The sequence below is a fragment of the Mastigoproctus giganteus genome, chromosome 7, assembly GCF_048544385.1.
Source record: "Mastigoproctus giganteus isolate SK-2022 chromosome 7, ASM4854438v1, whole genome shotgun sequence".
NCBI lineage: Eukaryota > Metazoa > Arthropoda > Arachnida > Uropygi > Thelyphonidae > Mastigoproctus > Mastigoproctus giganteus.
The window spans coordinates 186620320-186643418 of NC_143581.1; the positions used below are offsets into that span (position 1 = coordinate 186620320).

Genomic DNA, 23099 nt, shown 5'->3' on the forward strand with positions numbered 1-23099 from the left:
CAATTGTACAGAGAAATAGAGTGGGCCAGTAAATCAGAATGTCTTATAATGGGGGATTTTAACTTCCCAGATATTGACTGGAACTTGTGGGTTGGTCACTCACACACTAGTCAGACTTTTGTGGATTTATTGGATGATTGTTTTCTGCAGCAGCATGTTCGAGAGGCAACCAGAGAAGGTAATACTCTTGATCTGGTTATCAGCAGTGATCATTCGTGTATTAAGAATTTGCAAATAAAGGAACCACTAGGTGGCAGTGATCACAGTGTGCTGAAGTGGGATTTACTCAAAGAGGTAACTACCGTCAGGGGTAAAGGAAAGGGTTTTTGCTTCCGTAAAGGGGAGTACAGTGGTCTCAGACAGTTTTTAAATTCTGTACAGTGGGATCAACTGACGATGTTACAAACAGTAAATTCTAAGTGGGAAGCATTCAAGGAATTAATCGTGGAAGCTACTAGACTTTTCATACCGATGAAGAAATATTGTTCAAGGTTTAGGCCTAAATGGTTATCAAATGAACTAATGAGACTTGTGACAGAGAAGAAAAATGCATGGGATGCATATAAATTATCAGGCGACGCAGAAGCCTGTAGCAGATATAAGCTAGTCTGTAATCAGGTCACAAAGGAGGTTCGGCAGGCAAAGGCGGATTACGAGAAATCTTTGGCAAAAGATGCTAAGAAAAATAGCAAGGATTTCTTTACTTATATAAACTCTAAAAGGAAGGGGATGAATATGATTGGTCCACTTGACATCGATGGTTCGACTGTTGATGATCCTGCTCAGATAGCAAACAAACTGAATGAGTATTTTGCATCTACATTCACACGTGAGGAATTATTACAGTTTGAAAATGGAAGAAGGTTATCAAATTGTAGCAGTGTGCTTAATGATTTTGTAATAACTGAGAGCAAAGTGGAGGAGAAATTGTTGAAGTTAAACATAAGAAAGGCACCTGGGGTGGATGGGATCTATCCAGTTATATTAAAGGAGGCGCCAAAGCAACTAAGCAAACCCTTAGCCATAATTATGAGAGCATCCTTGGATTCAGGGGAGGTTCCCACGGACTGGAGATGTGCAAATGTATCCCCAATTCACAAAGGAGGTTCGAAGGGTGACACGAGTAATTACAGACCAGTTAGTTTAACTTCTGTTCCGGGTAAAATAATGGAGTCACTGGTTAAAGATGCATTGCAGGATCATCTAGACAAGACTGCAGCAATAATTCAGACACAACATGGGTTTGTTAAGGGAAAGGCTTGTCTGACAAATTTGATTGGTTATTATGATGTGGTCACAAAGGAACTGGATGCAAAAAATAATTTTGATATCATATACTTGGATTTCAGGAAAGCTTTTGACACTGTTGCGCATGGAAGACTACTGTACAAATTGGAGCAGAATGGTATTAAGGGTAAGTTGCTACAATGGATAAAAGGATGGTTAAGTGGGAGAAGACAGAGGGTTGTAATCAATGGGTGCTGCTCTTCGTGGACTAATGTTATTAGTGGAGTCCCACAGGGTTCGGTGTTGGGTCCACTGTTGTTTTGTATATTTATCAATGATATTGATGAAGGTATATCAGGCTTAATGTCGAAGTTTGCAGATGACACGAAGGTTGGCAGGGTTGTTAATGACAGTCATGGCAGTGTGCTACTGCAACAGGATCTAGATAATTTGGGCAGATGGGCTAAGAAGTGGCAACTGAAGTTTAACCTTGACAAATGCAAAGTACTGCATATGGGTAGAAGTAACCCCAGAGAAACGTACCAACTGTGTGGTACTACACTTAAGGTGGTAGAAAATGAAAAAGACCTGGGAATAATTGTGCAGTCAGATATGAAGTTTTCTGAGCAATGCAGACAGGCTGCTAGGGCAGGTCATGGGGTTTTGTCAATGATATATAGGAATTTTGCTAGCAGGGAAAAGGAGGTGATTGTCCCTCTGTATAAGGCAATGGTCAGGCCACGCCTTGAGTACTGCGTACAGGTCTGGAGGCCTCATTTTAGGAAGGATGTAGATTTGCTTGAGCGTGTACAGAGAAGAGCAACACGATTGGTGAGGGGAATGAAGGGATCCTATTACCAAGAGAGGCTTAAGTTCTGCAAATTGCAGTGGCTGGAGACTAGGCACCTGCGCGGTGATCTGATTGAGGTCTATAAGGCCTTGAATGGGTTGAGCACGCTGAATTCTGATGGGATCCTCCCACTTGTTCAGATTACGAACCTACGGGGACATAAGTTCAAATTAAGAAAGGACAGATGTAGAATAGATGTGCGGAAATTTGCCTTTAGCCAGCGGGTGGTTAATTGCTGGAACAAACTTCCATCTGTCGTTGTGGAAGTTGATAGGTTAAATAAATTTAAGGAGGAACTGGACAGGCATTTGGAGGGTATGGTGTGATTTTTTTTTTTTTTTTTTTTTTGGCTGATGCTGCATAAGCTCCTACACTTGCTTTCTTGCATCAAGTGCCACTACTACTACTACTACTACTTTATCATTTCAACCCAGTGAGTAAGCAACAAAACTCTGTTTGGAAGTTTACATCATAGCCAACAATGAAAAAAGCAAAAGTTGTGGCTTCTGGCTTATGCAGAAAATGTTATGGTCATCTTTTTTTTTTTGACATTGAAGGAATGGTTTACCAGCATATTGTGCCATGTCATACAACTGTTATGGGACTTGACCACAGAACTGTAATGCACACTTTGCAGGATCACATTTGTTGCAAATGACTGCAACTACACACAGGTTTGTGGATGCTGCATCATGACAATGTGAGAGCTCACACTGCTTGTACTATCATCGAGTACTTAGCCAGCATTAATGTCAAAGTTGTTCCTCATTTGCCGTACAGTCCTGATCTTGAACACTATGATTTTTTTTTTTTTATTTCCAAAGTTAAAAGGAGCTGTGAGGAAAACATTTACAGTCATCAGAAGAAGTTGTAAAGACAGTGAGGCAATTCTCAAACAAATGTCAAAAAATGGCTTCCACAATGTTTACAAAGAATGGCAGAAACATTGGAGTAAGTGCATTTCATCAAATGGGGATTACTTTGAAAAGGACCATCAAAATATGGATGATTAACAAAGCTATGTTGTGAAAAAACAAATTATGATCATTCTTTATTGAACAGCCCTCATAGAAACAAATCTGGCATGAAATCTGGAGATGGTATAGTCTGTGTAATATTGTAAAATTGTCTTGATATTAGCATTAGTAGTGGAAAATGATTCAATAAAGTAAGCTTATACAGCATCAGCAAAAAAAAAAAAAAAAAAACCCACTTCCCATTTCACCTACTCATTCACTCCAATAGTTTGTTCAGTTCTTCCTTGAATTTATTAAAGCTATCGACTTCCACAACAACAGATGGACGTTTGTTCCAGCAATCAACCACCCCCTGGCTAAAGGCAATATCCACACATCTTATTTGACTGCAAAATTACTCCCAGGTCGTTTTCATTTTCCACTACCCTGAGTACTACCACACAGTTGGTAAGTTACTCTAGAGTTACTGCTACCTATATGCAGTACTTTGCATTTGTCAAAGTTAAACTTCAATTGTCATCTAATAAGGATAGGTAGACTAGAACCAGGGTATGTCTGCCGGGAGCAACTATTAATGATGTCACCAGCAGACTGTCAGATTTTAAGGAGGATAAAGAGAATATTATTATTTATGTGGAGACTAATGACATTAAGCATACACGATCTAACGATTTGTTAGACAAATATACGACTATGCTGAAGAAATGCCACGAATTAGGTCACATTGTCTATGTGTCTGCAATTCTACCCAGGCATGCTGAAAGCATGCCTGGATAGAATTGCAGATATATGCTGAAAGCCTTGTGGATTAACTCAAAACTTGAAGGGCTCTGCAAGGCTTTGGGGGAAATTTCTATCAGCTTGGCCTGCACTTGTAGGTAGAAGGAATCTGTTTTGTAGAGACGGGATACATTTAAATAAAGGTGGTGCATGAGTTCTTGCCAGTATTACTGAGGGTACCTTATTAAAGGTTCAGGGAAATTGCTAGTTTGCGGGGAGGGACAGGGTAATATAGATATGCATTTATCTGATAATATTGGTCAAAGTAACACTTGCACATACCTCAAGAGTTCTTGTTTGTTACTGCTACAGAACATATTAGCAAGATGTTCTGAGGGCAGAAACATTTCAAATGAGCAGGGAGCTAATGCCAGGAAAGCGAGCTTAAATAACTTTAATGGGTGTGTCAGGGTAGTTAAATATACCAGAACACTAGGTCTTGTCTTAACTGTTTATACAGTAATGTCAGAAGTGTCATCAATAAAATGAGTGATTTTGAACTGCTGGTTAGGACAAGTAACGTTGACATAATAGGGCTTACATAAATGTGGTGCCACCTGGAGATAGGAGATGATGAATTTCGGTAGGGTATGTACAATGTATTTAGGAAGGATAGGGCAGATAAAAGGGGTGATGGGGTCATGTTTCTTATCAAAAGCAGCCTGAGCGTGATGAAAGCTTTCCCGGATTGAGACATTTTGCATGCTAGTATAGAATCTGTATGGTGTGAGATAGTTGGAAGCAAAGGTATAATGAGAGTGGGAGTAATCTACAGGCCAGGTGATTGTGAAGATTACAATGAGAACCTCTACATGCAAATGGAATGGGCAAGTAAGCGTGAATGTCTTATTATGGATGACTTTAATTTGCCTCTAAATGATCTAATATCTAATTGATATACTTGCGGAAACTCCACATGGGGGACAAAATTTTTAAATCAACTAGATCAGTGGTTCTCAACCTTTTTTGCTCATGGCCCACTTCTGAGTTTCATTCACCTTTGTGTCATCCCTCATATTATTTAATTATAATAAATGTAATATTTATAATAAATATGTACTCTATCAACTGCACTTTTTATTTATAACATGTATTATTTGTTTATAATATCTTTATATTATAAACAAATTAATAATAAAAGGGGTTTATTAACTATAATCTTTATTTATAATAGAATTTTTACTCATATAATATTTTGTTTATTCACAATATGCAATTATGCTCCTAACAAAAAATATTACAATATTATTGTCCCTTAGTTTAGTGATATCCTTGCAGATCTCACTAATTTATTTTTATATTAGTAATAATTTTATTTTAGAAGTGAACTTTTCGTGGCCCACTTAACAGTTTACATGGCCCCCAATTTTATGACTTTTACCTCTACCCCCTCAGAAATATGGCATGGCCCCCGTTGAGAACCACTGAACTAGATGATTGGTATTTGCATAAAAATGTCAGGGAAAGTACTAGGGAAAAAATTATATTCTAGATCTCATCGTCACCCATGAACTAGATGACATAAGTAGAGCTGATAGTACAGGAACCAGTAGCAGGAAGTGATAACTGAGTTCTAAGGTGGATGATGAAGAGAGAGGTAGCAGTAGTTAAAGGCAAAGGAATGGGTTATGATTTCAGGAAATGAAATTACGACAGCTTAAGATGCTGCATGGCCTCTATTAACTGGGTAGATATATCACAGAGAGCGAATATAATTGAATTATGGTATAACTTTAAAACAATCACAGAAGCCTTGAATGCTTATATACCATCAAAAAAATACTTCACGAGGAGGATTCCAAGTTGGATGAATAATGAAGTTGCCAGATTACTTAAGCAGAAAAAGACGACATGGAAAAGTTACAGAGCAATAAAAAGTACTGAATCCTATAACAGCTACAAATTGATCTATAATAGTGCCACTGAAAAGGTTAGGTTGGCAAAGGCAGATTATGAGAAATCACTGGCAAAGAGGGAGGGGGATAAGGAATTATTCACATATATAAATGCAAAGAAGAGAAAGACAAACCAGATCAGACCCTTATGTAATGGACGTGGTATTAGATACCCCAGCTGAAATTGCAGATGAACTCAACAGTTACTTTGCATCGATATTTACAGAAGGAAACCCTTTACGTCAATGAGAAATTATGGGAGTGAACTTGAAAAAAATGTAATTAATGAAGTTGAAATTTCACATGTTTATTTAATGAAAAAACCTTTGAGCTTACAGGCCAGTAAGGCTCCTGGGGTTGATTAGCATGTACCCTATAATCTTAAGGGAGGTGGCAAGTGAGTGCATTGAACCATTGAGGCTAATTATGAGAGCATCACTGGACTCAGGAGTGATCCTGTTGGATTGAAAAAGTGGCAATGTATCTCCAATATATAAGGGCAGTTCTAAGAGTGAAGTGGGAAATTACTGGCCAGTTAGTCTAACTGCAGTAGTAGGGAAAATCATGGAGACAATGATCAAAGTGAATTCTGGATCATTTAGATTGAAATGGAATTCTGAAGGATACTCGGCATGGTTTTATAAGGGAAAATCATGTTTAACTAATCTGGTTAGCTATTTTGACAGGGTTACTCAAGAGCTGAACTTAGGGAATAATTTTACATTGTTTATTTGGATTTCAGCAAAGCATTTGACTCAGTCCCACATGAGCGGTTACTTTATAAGCTGGAACAGGTTGGAATCACTTGGAAAATCCTTAGATGGATAGCTTCATCTGGATGGCTTCAGAGGCAGAGGGTTGTGATAAATTGCTATTCCTCACATTGGTTGATGTAAGAAGTGGGGTTCCCCAAGGATCAGTATTAGGACCACCGTTGGTTTTGATTTTCATAAATGACATTGATGAAGGGTTATAGGGTATGATGTCAAAATTGCAGATGATGTAAAGATTGGTAGAATAGTTAATGATCACTGCCAAGCAGAGCTTCTTCAGAGTGACCTAGATAGACTTCAGGAATGGTCAGAAAAATGGCAGCTATGCTTTAATCCAGCAAAGTGTAAGGTATGGCACCTGGGAAACAGTAACCCCAAAATAACCTGCACACTTGGTGGAATTGAACTAAAGCCGGTAGTGGAGGAAAGGGACTTGGGCATTGTGATACGGTCAGACATGAAGTTCTCTGAGCATTGTAGACTGCATCTGAAATCTCCTACCAATGTTTGGTGCATAATGGCCTTTAGCTGCCGTTGCACTGTAAAACCAACAACATTGTAAACTGGTTGCAAGGAAGGCCCATGGTGTCCTATCGATGATTTATTGAACAATTGCTAGTTGAGATAAGGACGTCATGATCCCATTATATAAGGCTATTGTTAGACCACACTTGGAATACTGTGTTTAAGTATGGAGACCCCACCTAAAGAAAGACATTGTGCTTCGTGAAAGGTTCCAAAGACGCCTAGTGAGATTGGCAAAAGGGGCATCCATATGAGGAAAGACTTTGAATATGTGGATTGCAGAGCTTGGAAAATAGACACCTTAGAGGAGACTTGATTGAGGTGTTTAAGGCTCTGAGAGGCATAAGCAAAATGAATAAGGACAAAATTTTCATGGTTGTAAATGATTCTAGACTAGGGCCCATAATTTCAAGTTAGGAAGAGATGTTTAGATTGGATCACAGGAAGTTTTATTTTAGCTAGCATGTTATAAATTACTGGAATAAGTTACCTACATGGGTGGCAGAGGCTGACAGTTTGGGGAAATTCAAAGGTCAGCTGGATAATTACCTAGGGGAGGAGGGAAACACATAAGTTTGTCTATTTTCTTTTCTCTTATTAATTATTATTTTATTTATTTTTTTGTTATTTTATTTTATTATTATTATTTTCTTTTTTTGGCTAGTGCAGCATAAGCCACAGGCTTCCTTGCACCATGTGGCCATTGCTAATACTAATACTAATTTCTTAGACCATCTGTCCAACCTATTAAGATCCTGTTGCAGTAGCATAGCAAGTACTATCATCAACCACACTGCCAACTTTTGTGTCATCTGCAAACTTGGAATTATGTCTGATATTTGTAGGGTAGTGGAGAATTAGATAGTATGAACCAGAGCTGTAATGCTCAATATGTTCTATGTTGATATTAATATTTGTAAAATAATAAGAGAAGTTTACCTCAATATAGTACGTAGAACACTTCTGTATGATACTCTCCAGAAATTAAAACAAAAAAAAAAATTGAAAAACTTACATTAGAGTAACAAATAATTTTAAAAAATAATTAAAAATCAATTTAACACAATAAAACTCAATTTAAGACAGTCAGGTGGATCTCACTGAATAGCTGTCGATATGATGCATAACAAAAATACAGTGAATGAGTGCTAAAATTGAACTACACGTGCGACGTAGAAGGTCAAAGAATGCATAAATGCCAAAAGAGAGAGGTAATATTTAAAAACAAACAACCCAGTAGTAAATAGTCCTCAGAGAAGATAAAAGTTGATTGAAACAAGAAAAGTAAATACCAAAAAGTGAATTATGGAAAAAAAAATTCCTAATAGAACTTGAAATTAGCAAGCTCTGTAATACAAAAAGTTAAAGGTATATTTGGGAAAATATGTTGGTTGTTCCCGACAAGCCTGTTTTTATGTAAATTCATATAGTAGAATTATACAGAATTCTGCACTGCTTTTTGTTTTATTATTACTGTTACGTTTCAATGGTGTAAGAACATTTAAATTATTTACATTTAAGCCATAAACAGTTATGTTCTGTCATTTTCTCCTTATCCAATTAATTTGTATGGCAAAATATGTTTTACTGCTACATTCCAGAGATGCAAACTCAATGTTAATCAGGGTATGCCATACATAGCTGTTTTGTGTATAAATTAATTATATTCCTAATAACAAAACAGACTTGGGCAATGTCCACATGTTCACCTACTTTAAAAGTCTTTGAAACATTTAATTTCACAAAGTGTCACTTGCTTTTTGCTGTCTCTTCTCAACAGAAAACATTTTTTTCTGGTTCATGATAAATTAATCTTATGAGCAAAATTAATCTTAATCAAAGTTTGCAAGATGAAATTATATGAGGACTATCTGTAGTTTGGTAATATTCTATTAAATAAAAGAAAGAGATGTATTCTATTCATAAAAATTATAAACTAGCATTCTTACCCCTTGCATTTGTTCCTGAAGTACACTTGGCATGTCAAAACAAAAATAGGAACCAAATGTTAGCAGACAGTTGAAAAACAGCACAATGAAACGGAAAATTGCTGAAACAATAATCAAATGTGTGAGTTCATTTGTATATATTTAATCAAAAATTATTAAAACATAAAAAAAATTAGTATCTTGTGAAAACTTAATTTTAAAAAAGTGGTTTTAAACAGTGGAGCTTACTTTCCATTTCTTTTTAACATATTCACCCATGGAACTTTTTTCAATCAACATAGCTGCTTGAAATAAGAAATACTCTCTCTATATTACAAATACAGTCTGAATTACATTAATAAGCACAAAAGTTATAAACAAATGGTGCTTATAATTGAAGCGGCACCATTTGTTTCAAGATTGCAGATCAAAATAAAGACACCACTTAAGAATAAACATGAGTGTTATGTGCATGTACACACAAGAGTGTCTCTGTCTGTCTGTCTGTCTGTCTGTCTCACTCACTCACACACACACACACACTAGTGGAGTATTTCAGAAATCTAGCTTCTGAATAAAATTTACAACTTTCTACAGCTCAAGCTGGAAAAAATTATAAAATAAGTTCACAAGAAATAAGGCTGTGTGAAGTATATACTAAATATTACTATAAACAGGAAGCAGATTGCAGAATCTAAATTCAAGGCAGGCTTGGTGGTGATGCTAATGTCAATCCTGTATTGGATCTTGGGCTTCCATTAGAGGCCCAAGATCCAACACAGGTTGCATGCTCTCTAAAACTTATTTTTGGTACTTATAAAGCACATGAATTTCAAAAACATTTTGGAAAACACCACTGAACACTGTCATTTATTACTTTTAAAAATAGCTGACAATGGTTTGATATCATTAAAACAAAGATTTGAAATTTATGAAGAATACTAAAAAAACATTTAGTTTTTCTATGCAGCATAAAAAAATTAAGTCTTGATATAGGGACTAAAGATTTACATTTAGCACTGGCAAGTAACCTTGATGGGACTAATATCCGTGTGAGGAAATTCAAATACGTTGTCAAATAATCTTTTCTTTCAACATTCTAATTGTAGAACGTTGGAAGCAATGCAATAGAATTTTGAAGAATTAGGATACAGTAAAAATATCCTAATTTTGTTGCGATATATATATATATATATAGTTTCATAATATTACCTATATGAATACACTAGTATTCATACTAGGTACAGAGACACATTACACTAGTACAGGGGGATCCTCGGTATCCAAGTACCCATTATTCGAGTCCCTGCAGTTACGACGATTAATTTCTGAAACCGATACAAGCAGTGAAAATAATGTGAAGGATTTCTGGAAGACTTTTAATATTCTGTACAGTATAAAAATGATTGGAGAAGCTTGGAAAGAAATTGTGTATAGATTATTGAATAGCTCATGGAAAAAGTTATACCCCTGTTCGTGAATATGAAGAAGGCAATGTGACTGGGTTACAAAATGAAACTGTAAGTCTTGCAAAAGAAGCAGGATTCAACAAGTTGATGATGGGGATATTGCATAATTGCTTGAATCAAGTGCAAAACCACTTACAAATGATGGGTTAGCAGAATTAGACCAACTATCCACAGAAGAAGAGGAAGCCGAAAATGATAATGTGATGGAATCACCAAAGGAAAAAGATTTGAAAATTAAAGAATTAAAGGAAGCCTTTGAGAAAACTGACCAAGCACTTGAATATTTTTGTGAGAATGGCCCTCTTCATGATCGTGCAGTAAAAGTTAAGTGCAAAGTTAAAGACATAAGTAAATGCTATGACACAATTTTATCTGAAAAAATATGGCAAAAAAAAAAAAAAAAAACCCCAACAACTCTGGATTCATTTTTATTTGTAAAACTGAAAAATAGTGTAACTTCAATAAACTTTACTTAACCTTATATTGTTCAACATATTATAATAAAAAAATTGTCTAATTTTTCAGTTCCTTCAATCCATTTTTTATTATGTACAAGTACATAATACACATTACAAAAATGTGGTCCCTGTTTTAAGTGGAATTTTCTGTAACCAATTATTCTCAGATAACAAGAACCCCCTGTATATTCATATAAGCATAAATGGTGTCTGTTTATTCTTATTTATTATTTTATTACTGAAAAACTCTATATTTTTTAAAATTCAAACAGCCATAGATCCATAACCATTAAAAATTAGACTTTTTTTGGAGTCCTGAATCAATCCTAAAAGTATGGCCCATATGTTATTAAACACCTTGTGTATGCACAAACACACTACCTCTAGCATTTATATGAACTTAAATGAAAAAAAGTCTAGTTTAAAAAAAAGAAATTTTTAATATCAAGTATGATTCCACATGGGCTTCAGTAACCTGCCTGGAGCACTTTGTACATGTTTTCACTAAGTGCAGACTGGAATTTTTCTGCACTCCTGCTGTAAGGCTACACCAGTTCTCAGCTTTAATTAGGATGTCTTTGTCTTGTTCTCAATTGTTATTCCATATACATCCCAAAGGTGTTCGACTGGATTCAGATCTAGATGCTTTCACTGTTGTATTGATTGCACTTTTGGACACTCATGAGATTTGGCAGATTGCTGTATGCAGTTTTCCTGATATTATATTGCCATCATGGACCTTATAATCAATGTTGGAAATTCATTATGATCTTTTCATAAATTACAAAGTTGACAAGATATTATTCTTTGAGAGTAATCAACAGGGATGAACTTGCTTCTGGTGAACTTAAACAGGGGTAAGATCACCAGAAGAAAGATCAAATTTTGCTTGGCCCCAGAAGCATTCACTACACCTCTGGCTACATCCAGGTGCATCAATCTGATGCACGGACTGTAGTGTGATTCATGATTCCAGATCAATTTCTCCCACTGCCATAGTATCCAATACTTCACCCTCTGCACCAGAATAGGCATGTTTTTGCTAAGAGACAGCTTTGACTTATGAGAAACTGTGACCATGGTAAACCATTCTATCAACTGTTTTACTGACAGTTTGCATCCTAGTTATCCCAATCCTGTCAAAGGATGAATTAAGCCTTATCATCTATTGATGTATGGTGTTTCCAACAACTGATTTTGGTTCTGCTGCCTTTCTGCTGTCTAGCTAATTGACATGCACGCCATGTGACAACTGCTATCACACAACTGGTGAAAGGATCTAAGGAGTTTTCCCATGTCATTCTTTTTCATCCACTTACTGTTATGGGTTGTGCACATTTTTATACTCCACTTTTAAGTGTTACTGATGAGGTGTATCAGTGAGGTGTCCCAATACATGTATTTATAAAAGTAATAAAATTTATGTTCTTGGGAAAGATTAGTCCTCCCATTCCTGCCCAAGCCCAACTCAACCATGTATGTAATTAAACATTACTTTGTACATAAAAAAATGGAAATTCAGAAGTCACACAACCCATAGTATTCTTTTCAGTTTTATTTCAATTATTAAATATAATAATAATAAAAGCTACAAAATTTTGAAAGTGTTCTCCTTCTTGAATGCAAGAAAACTCTTTTCTTGTCATATTTGATGAGACTTGACATAGCGTAGGAGATAGAAAGGAGAAAGAAAGGAGATAAATCAGAAATTGGAAATTATAGACCAATTAGCTTGTTATCCCATATCTACAAGTTGTTCACAAGGGTCATTACTAACAGATTAGAAAGAATACTTGATGAGAATCAACCGAAAGAGCAAGCTGGCTTTAGGACAGGATTCTCAACTATGGATCACCTTCACGTAATATCACAGCTAATGGAGAAAGCAAATGAATATAAAACACCATTATGCCTGGCATTTGTGGATTATGAAAAGGCATTTGACTCCATACAGCATAAGGCAATGTTTGGGGCACTGGAAAGACAAGGCATAGATACTCCATATATTATGATTTTGAAGAAAATATATGAGAGTGCTACATCCTTTATTAGATTAGACAAAGACAGTAGGAAATTTAAAATCGAGAAAGGAGTTCGACAAGGAGACAATATCTCCGAAGCTGTTTACTGCTGCCCTTGAGGAAGCTTTCAGAAGATTAGACTGGTCGCAGAAAGGAGTCAATGTGAACGGAGAGTACCTAAACCATTTACGATTTGCAGATGACATTGTGGTCATAAGCCACGATCCCAAAGAATTAGAGGAAAATCTTAATCAGTTATGCACAGTTAGTAAGGATTTTGGACTAAAGATGAATATGGCTAAAACAAAAGTAATGATGAACAAGTATGCCACGGAAAGGGAAATAATGATTGAAGGAGCAGTAATTGAAAAGGTGGAGTCATATACTTATCTGGGACAAGTTATTAGCTGTAATAATGATAAATGGCTGGAAGTCAAGAGAAGAATAAATTTTGGATGGATAGCATTCAGGAAATATGGTCACATACTGAAGAGCAATATCCCAGTTTGTCTGAAACGTAAAATAATGAATCAATGTATACTCCCCACCGTGACTTATGGAAGTGAAACTTGGGCACTCACCAAAAGAATGGAAGAGAAGCTAAGAACTACACAGCGAAGAATGGAACGAATTATATTGGGAATCAGACTGTTAGATAAGAAGAGAAACACATGGATTAGGCAGCAAACTCAAGTAAAGGACATTCTTATCAAAACTAAAGAACTAAAATGGTCTTGGGCAGGACACATAGCTAGAAGACATGATGACAGATGGACTAAGAAAATAACAGAATGGTACCCAAGAGGAGCTAGAAGAAAACCTGGAAGACAAAGGCGGAGATGGATAGATGAAATTCATGAGTTTTTGAGTAGTAAATGGATGGCCAGTGCTCAAAACAGAAGGAACTGGAAAGTTGCTGGAGAGGCCTTCATCCTGCAGTGGATTGAAAATGGCTGATGATGATGATGATGACATAGCGTATGAACTATGTCGTTACCTTAGAAATTTCTGATTTGATATTAGTTTTTAATCCTTCCAATGTGTGAGGGTTGTTATTGTGTACCAATCTGTTTAAGTATTCTGCAAGATAAAAATCTGGAAAAGTTAAATTTAAAAATAAAAATCTAAATCTGGGGATTGTAATGGACATAAATTTTTGGAAATAAAATGTCTGGGAAACCTACTTGCAATACTCAAAAACAAAATACTACTGGCAAGTGACTAAAGAACCAGCATAAAAAAAAAAAAAAAATATGTCAGACCGGTGGAGATGATTAGTGGCTACCATACCAGCAGGTGCACCTTTGTGAGAGCAGATTACTGAATCCACGATTGTTACACAACACAGTTGGAAGGAATATTGGGAATTTTCGGAGGGGTGGAGGAGCAATGTGTAGTTTTGTAACTGACAGTTGCACCACTATTCTAGTCAGGAACATGCAATGGCCTGGGTGTATAATTAGTTTTAGGGGCCCCTTTCATTTGTCATAACTATGTTATAATCATAAAGGCCTCCGTAACCAAGTGGTCAGAAGCAGGAGTTCAGTAGCACACATTCTGAGTAGACTGGAGTTCAAGCCCCTGACTGCTAAATATGGTTGAACTGCCAACCTGCACTGGACCAGAGTGGCAGATTATGATCCATTTTCTCTCAGCATGAATTGTTCAGGAGGCTTCCATCCTGCAGTGGGTTGATAATGGCTGCAGTTTGTTATAATCATTTAGGAAACGTTTGGTGTGCTTACCCAAGTGTCATGACCTATTTCCAAAAATGGAACATTTAGTAGTTATATTCTGTGAGTGTGGTGTATTCTCATTAATGAGTCCCACTTAGGTCTGATTATAGGATTCGGAAAGAATTCTGAAATGTCAGCAGATAACAATTTAACATCAATATTGTGTGTGTACTTGATGTAAGTGTTAGATGTTGAACTGGGTATCGTCATTTCCTAACCATATTAATTACAGCTGAATTCATGTAATCGAGAATACAGATCATTCGTCTTGTGAATTTGAAAATCAGAGCATCCAGGGAAAGTAGTGGAGGGTGTATGATGTTATACACAGTATATTCATCCTTTTATTAGCAAATGGCATACGTTCTAGCGTTTTGATAACACTGGCGCGAGTTTAATCTTACGGAATATACTCCCCATTTTTTTTTTTTTTTAACTACAGCCATAATAGACTCAAATCACAACCCATTATCGAACGCGTTGTTGTAGACACTTGTCGATCAAACTGACTCAGAACTTAAAATATGGCAATTTATAATTCAGTATATTATTAAATGCAAATAAAATGTAATATACTTGTGCGTATACGTAATGTACATATAAACGTATGAGCTCAAGAAATATAAATACCTTTATCGGCATCTAAAACGGCCATGGCTGGTTGGTTTAGAGAAAACAGCTGACAACAAAAGTTAACCCACTCAGCCCATGTCAAAGTAAAAATTACGAAAAGGGAAAGTTGAAAGTCGCGTGATTTGGATGTGTGACTCTTTCGATTGGCTGATTTCACACACGTGTGTGATTAAAGGTTATCACTTGTAGCTGTGAGAGCCAAAGGAAAGTTTCTAAGTCGTTGACCTCTATTTTAGTGCGATGCGATCCTCTGCCAGACCTGTGTGAGTTATTATTATTATTATTATTATTAGCCATATGGTGCAAAGAAGCCTGAGGCTTATCTCTCTCCCCGTCCGCCAATAACATTTTCGATTAGCCTTTACCACGGAGTAGTAACATATCTTACTTCTCTGTGGCCTTTACAATCTGGTAAGGTGGTACTCCTTCCGACTGATCGTTGCGGGTAGCAGTAATTGATGTGCCTGGCTCACTAAGTCTTAGGGTAATTTATCGCCCCCTTGCCGTCCTCTACACACCGGGTAGAAAAAACCTAAGTTCGAATCCCTTCAATGGCGTGAGGAATTTTTATGGGCCTCTTTCACAACGTGGCTGAGTTAGTCGGTCTAAGGCGAGGTTATTAGATGTAGGATGTACAGATGAATTATTAAAGGAAATTAGATGTAGGATGTACAGATGAATTATTAAAGAAACATATACTAAGATTATTTGTTTAGGTTCTCAGCTGGTTGGAAGTCGCAGATCGGATGCTTCGATAGAACTCTAATGAGAGGACATACAGGAACCCTTAGGCGTTAACAGGATTCTCAAAAGAATGTTGATTGATTCTGGGGCGTGATACCTGAAATTAAAAACTAAGGAACTAGATGGAAACATAGTTTACAAGCATAACTTCTTCTGAAACTTATGCAGTTACACCTTGTGTGGTCTTAAGTGGCATCTAGATCTGTGACCATATAGATATGAACTACCGCATACATACACTTGAAAACTACACGAACCTAATGAAACGTGTTTTTCCCAACGAGAACTTTTGTAAGTGAAAATACTCCATTTTCTTACCTATGGACTGTCATTGTAATTTCAAATCATACACAAGTTAGGATTCTCGGGAAAAATAGAATAATTAGAAGTCTTCAGCAACTAGAAGAGAACCACCTGAAGAAGAGTTTTAAGACTTATGTTGGCAAAAAACGGAGAAGACTACTGGGACTGACTTCTTTCTTGAATGAAATCAAACTGGGCAGTTCAACTTGTGACTTCATTTGAAAATAAGAAAATGTACTGAGAATAATTGAACTGTGGTGAAAAAGACTAAGACTAGGAAATCATGTTTTTATGTTAATATAATTGTTACAACTGTTTTGCTAGAACATCCTCCTAGCCTTGGAGTGGACCAAAATTACATATCTCCTAAGAAGAGGAGTGTTTGATCGAGATACTCAGATCATAAATGTATATAACTACTAGTTTTTTTTTTTTTTTTTTTTTTTTCTGCTGACTCTCAGGTAAAGGCAACCTGGTAGCGAGATTGCAGGTACTCGCCAGTATTGCACTACCTCTGGCGGGTGCGAGATTTTCGGTGGTAATTACACCGGTACAGAATGACTGTTGACCCAGGCACGGTGCTAAGGATGAGCACCAGGCAGCAGCTGCCCATACGTTGGCTGCACGCTGGTGGCATAATAGCCTGGCACAAACAAAACAACACACATTAATATTGCACACATGCACTGATGCTTTTCAGGCCCATTATGCAGAGTTTCGGCACCATAACAGAGTACAAAGGTGGAGATGGGCTAACGCCTAGGAGCCACCCCGATATAAGAACATATACACACACGCAGTACCTTGATTACCATTATATAGAATGGATATATATATATATAAATATATATATATATGATGATGTCAATAAAACTGTATATAATCTTGTATATAAATTATTTATATCATGAGAATGTACATAAAATTATGTATGTAAATAAATGGAAAATGCTCACAGCGCTGTCCACAATGAGTCGTTATTCTGGAAATGATGTATTGCCTATACACTCTTGATATTGTCAAACGGGGATAGTGCAATTTTTGTACCATATCCGCGATAGATTTACCCATGCATCGGGCATCCACTATCATCCCTCTTTAAAAGTCGCTTAACTCACGACATATAACTCTGCTGACATCGAATTACCGTCTACATGAATGAAGTGTATGTATACACCTGCCAAGCGGTGGGTTCGTACACTAACGAGAGGGGTGACAGCCTCGCTTTGCTTAGCAACCAGGTTCCCATGAATTCTGTCCTTTCAGTGTAATGACTGTATGCTACTGCAAGTGAAGCTCTAAAAGTAGGGAAGATGGGCTGAGAAGAGACAACTGAAGTTTAGCATTGACAAATGCATATGGATAGAAGTAACCGCAGAGAAATGTAACAACTCTGTGCTACTACATTCAGGGTAGTGGAGAATGTAAATGACGTGGGGTAATTGTGCAGTCTGATATGAAGTTTCCCTGATAGAATATAGAGGCTGCTAGAGCAGTTCATGACGTCCTGTCAATGATATACAGGCATTTTTCTAACAGGGATAAGGAGGTGGTTATTCCTTTGTATTACACAATGGTCAGCTCACACCTTGAGTACAGCGTACAGGTCTGGAGTCCTCATTTTAGGAAGGATGTAGAGTTGCTATAATGAGTACAGAGAATGGCAACAAGACTGGTGAGGGGAGAAAAGGAGTGCTCTTAAGAAGAAAGGCTTAAGTTCGGCAAATTGCAGCATCTGGAGACTAGGCACCTGCGTGGTGATCTGACTGAGGTGTATAAGGTGGGGATGGGGTATAAGGGTATACGGCCTTGAATGGTTTCAGCAGGCTCAATTCTGATGGGATTCTTCCTCTTGCTCAGATTCTACACCTTGGGGGGGGGGGGGGGGCATAAACTCAAATTGAGGAAAGACAGTCGTAGAACAGATGTACAGAAATTTGAGTTTAGCTAGTGGGTAGTTCATTTGGTGGAAGAAACTTCCATCGGTCGTTGTGGAAGTTGATAGCTTAAATAAGTTCAAGGGAGCAGTGAACAAGCGTTTGGAGCCAGTTCCAGCAAAACAGACAAATTGACGAGAGATTATATGCCAATTTACATGCACAATACTTATATGAGTATATAGAAACAATTCTGGGTGACTCTAATATAATAATTGAATTTTGGAGCAAATGGATGCGTGAAATGGAAAGTTCTTTTTTGGCTGATGCTGTATAAGATTGTTTTCCTGCATCATATGCCTCTGCTAATACCAATGCCATTCACATTCAGCTTACTCAATCTATTCAAAGTTTTAAACACCTCAGTGATCTCAACCTTCAAGTGCCTAGTCTTTCCAGACGCTGCAATTTGCCGAACTAAAAGCTTTCTAGGTACGAGCACCCTTTTGTTCCCTTCATCAGTCTAGTCTAATTCTTTTGCTGCCGCCCTTAATACGATTGAATAGATCCATCCTTTTTGTATGTTCAACTTTAATAATTTCTCTTCCGCTTTTCAGTTATCACAAAATCATTTAGCCCTTGATTGGAGTTGTGTTAAATTTCTGACACCGCTTCTGACATATTATGTTAATTGTCATCCTCTGAATCTTTTGTGGATTTCTTTTTCTCGAAATACTCTTCCTTGAACTTAAACACTTTCGCCACCATAGTATCCACGTATTGAATTATTTCTGCAAGCCATTTTTCGAAGGACTGCGAAGTTCTTTCGATGTGGCTACGATTATCGTTGTATGGGACGCGAAACTCTTGCCTTTCAGAGCTTTCTTAAGACGTGGAAACAGGAAGAATTTATACAGGGCTAAGTCTGATGAATAAGGGAAGGGAACTGTGGCAGAACCTTGGCACCAATTGCAATGATCACTGGCTGCGCAATATTAGCTGTATGTGGCCTCTGGCATAGCCTTGTTGGAGAAATCACTTCACATCGGAAAGTTCAGCCACATTGAAACATGGCCGTCCTACTAAAACCCTACAAAACTATGTGTAAGACACAAAGTCTTACAAGTTAAATTTAAATATAATTTAAGAAAGAACGCTAGATAGTGATATTGTAAACCACAAAAGAAAACACTTAAAGTCACTAATATTGTTTAAGATAATGGGTCTCGCGCTAATGGAATTAATTTAAGAGAAGGTTAAATTTAATGTACAAGCAAATATACCTTGAAGAAAAACATTAGAAACAGATATACGATCAGTGCCCACACCGGAAATAGCAAGCGGAGATAGCAAGACGGAACAGTGGGGGGTCAACTGATAGTATGGCAAGGGACGGTTTGGTCCAGAGATGACAATAGGGGTACCAGCGGGGGCGCTCTTGTTTACTGCAAACAGAGCAGGTGTGGTCATTTTATAATAAGGCGAGACGAATCAAGAAAATGGACGCAGATGTTTTCCGGATGGAGTCTGAGCTCCGAAATTCTGGTCTTTTCCAGAATATTCGAGAATTCTATAGAAACGGAAGTTCTCTCTACACCGGAAGGGGACGATGATGGTCAGATAGAAGTGATTGGTTGAGGAAAGGAGGGGCGTTACTAAATTGTGGGAAATAAAAGGGGAAGAGCGCGTGCAAAACGGGGTTTGGAAAAAGTGGAATGTGATAAGATGTTTTAGATATGTGATGAAGTTTTTCGGAGATGATTTTTCGAGATGTGATAAAGTTTTTTTGGAGATAATAAGGTTTTTCGGAAGATGATAAAGTTTTCTTCGAGAGTGATTTTTTGGAAAGATAGGCCCAGGAAACAGTCCCCGGAAGCGATCCACCAGTAGAACCAGTTATGGTGAGTTCACTAAATTCTGATAGTTTTAATGAAGTATAGATGAGTTACAGAAAGGGGAACTTTCTCGAGATGAAACACAGAAGTCCGAAAGCGTCCACCGAGAGATATACTTGAAAGGAGGACAGCGAGAAGAACACCATACCGTCCTGTGGAAATAAAGTGATGGGAAGCAACCCCTACTGAATGATCCGGCACAGCAAAGAAGGATACGAGACCAGTATGATCGGCAAAGCGAAAAGTGTCCCTGGCAGAGTTTAGCATTCCAGATGAACGTTCCCAAACCAATGGAGGACCCAATGCAGAGCAGAAAGTCACAGGCCACACGTTGTATTAGCGGTAAGATCCAAATCCCCAGAAGTAAGTGGTTAAACAACGAAGTTACCTCTATGTAATTGCAAAGGACTGCAGGGAAGATAGATAAATATTAAGGGAGATTTAGGGAAGCATACAGTTAAGAGTTAAGTTAAGGTATAGATAAGTAAGGAAATATCATAGAAATAGTTTATGAAGGATGGTTTACAGTTATGATTTATTTACTGATTAATCAATGGAGTAAAAGTAATAATTTTGGACGGGTTAGCCTATAGAGCAGGTACAGTTGTGTGTTATTTATATAATGTTACTGAAGTAGAGAAATTAGTCGCTATATGCTGAAGTTTACCTGAGGGAATGAAGAAATAAATAATCCCATGTATATTTCATTAACATATAACTTTAAAGTGCTGGGGAGAGAATAGAATAGAATAGAATAGTTTGTAGAGTGGACTAAATTCCAGAAGAAGAATTGTATCAACCATGAAGAAGAATGTAGGATTGTGCTAGATAGGTATGAAAAAGGAAGATATAAATAAATAAATAATAAATGTCAATTGTAATTAAGAAAGAGGTAAATTAAACTGATTGTACGAGATGTTAGTGGGCCTATAGTAAGAAGAAGATGATGGATGAGAGAGCCTAATGACCAGGAACGTGATCCATGCCCTGTATCTATATATGAAGTGAATAATGTGTAATGATTTGTCTTATCTTTTATTTGTAAGTATGTATAATAAACTGATTGTATTTTACTTAATGCAAATAGTGTTTGGTCATTTCTGAACACACAGCTAAGCCCAAAGGAGGAGTGCTCTAATATAGAAACTCCCTCAGAACCGGAATTCTTCTGTGAGATAACAAGTCAGATGCAAAGTGGGGATTTTAAGAATATAATTAATAATAAATATAAATAACAAAATAAAAAGTAATATAAATATATATAATAAAGAGAAACCCCACCCCCACAATTGGCGACCCAGCCAGGGATAAATAGAGATAGATTTTTGTTACATCATTAAAACGCCCCCCCCACATATTAAATGAGGCCACCCCAATAGTTAAATTCATATGCCGTGCTGTGTGTCTTATGTCTGTTAATTGCGTGTGTTCTATGGTCGAGTTGTCTGTTTTGCTGGACGAAAAACCCGAGTTTCTGGGTGGGGAGAACCTTGATAACTACCCCTGAGACCGATTAACTGAGCCACGGAGTGGAAAAAGCCCAATAAAGTTCCTTGCGTCATCAATGGGATTCGAACTTACTAAAACACTCATTACCATACGCTTCATTCGTCTCTTTAACTGCTTCTGATGTATTTAAGCCCCATCTGAGACAATAAATAATGAACCTCATATCGCTGTTCAATCTGTACATTCGACATGATTATTAGTTCAAAACAATTGTTCGTGACACGCGGCTGAAAAACTCTCTCTATGCAACAGTAGCTCCACAAACACTGTCAATCGCACTCAAAGTCTGCTTAGTATCGATATGGGGAAGTTATGGAACGTTCGAGCGGTAAACATAAAATCTTGTCCCAGTTAACGAATTAAAAGATCACCCCTCGTACAAGCGTAGAAGTCGTTACTGCTTTTTTGGCGTTCTTCGCCAGAGACACTCTCGTAATCGATTTAGCTTGCCAAACCTCCTTTGTGACTTCAATTAAGGCTACTTTAATATCTACGATAGGCTTTTGTATTAGCTGATAGTCTGCGTGAGTAGCACAGTGGAATGTTCACCGTTCTCCTCACACCGGTTGGAAAAGGCGCTGGTTCCAATTCCATCAATGAGACGAGGAACTTTGATGGGCTTTTTTCACTCCATGGCTAAGTTAGTTGGTCTCAGACGTAGGTAGCAATGGTCTCCCCCCCCCCTCCAGAAACTTGGGTTTTTCGTCCAGGAAAACAGACAAATCGACCAGAAAACACAAGAAATTTTACAGACACAATATACATGGGTAGATAAATTAACTTTCCGGGTGACCCTAATATAATAGTTTGTATCACCTGATAATTAACATGCATCCCAGGCACTTTTCTTCTGCGTCACTTCTCTCAATAGTTTATCCGACATCCATTTAGGTGTAACTCTTGAATAATATTTCTTCGTTGGCATGAAAAGCCTAGCAACTACTTTGTTTACTTCCTTCAATGCTTCCCATTTAGAATTTAAAAACTGTCTGAGATCACTGTAGTCATCCTTACGAAACCAAAAGTCTCTCCGTTTATCTTGGCAGTAGTTATGTCTTTAATTATATTCAACATTAGTGGCAGCGATCAATGTATGTAGGGTCATGCTGATAACCAGATTAAGAGTATTGCTTCCTCTTGCTGTCTTTCTAACATGCTGCTGTACAAAACAGTCATCCAAGAAAGCTAAAAAAATCTTGCCAGTGTGTGTGTGTGTGTGTGTGTGTGTGTGTGTGTGTGTGTGTGTGTGTGTTACTAACATACAAATACTATTAAACATCTAGAAAGTTAAAATCCCACATTATAAGACATTCTGATTTACGGGCCCCTGATTTGTTATGCTCATCACTGTCATTTAGGCCTATAACACAATCCTATTCTCAATTCTCAATTTTGTTTTACCAGTGCTTATATCACACCGGACTGGTTCAACATTGCATTGATCTTTCATATTGACCGGATGTAAAGCTTTAGATTTAATATGCTTCTTAACTAAGAGC

The 23099-nt window shown here is 37.2% G+C and overlaps 1 protein-coding gene across 1 annotated transcript in view; it reads right to left on the reverse strand.

Annotated features, from left to right (window-relative positions):
* The window catches only part of LOC150083405 (lysosomal dipeptide transporter MFSD1-like), a 98339-nt gene extending 82997 nt beyond the window's left edge, over positions 1 to 15342 (reverse strand). Inside the window, exons 1-2 of the mRNA XM_090377248.1 lie at positions 15270 to 15342; positions 8977 to 9077 (exon numbers count right to left, since the gene is read on the reverse strand). Of these exons, the coding sequence (XP_090233374.1) occupies positions 8977 to 9077; positions 15270 to 15294 (126 nt within the window). The 5' untranslated portion in view covers positions 15295 to 15342. The remainder of the gene's footprint in view (positions 1 to 8976; positions 9078 to 15269) is intronic.
* Between the last annotated feature and the right edge of the window lie 7757 nt (positions 15343 to 23099).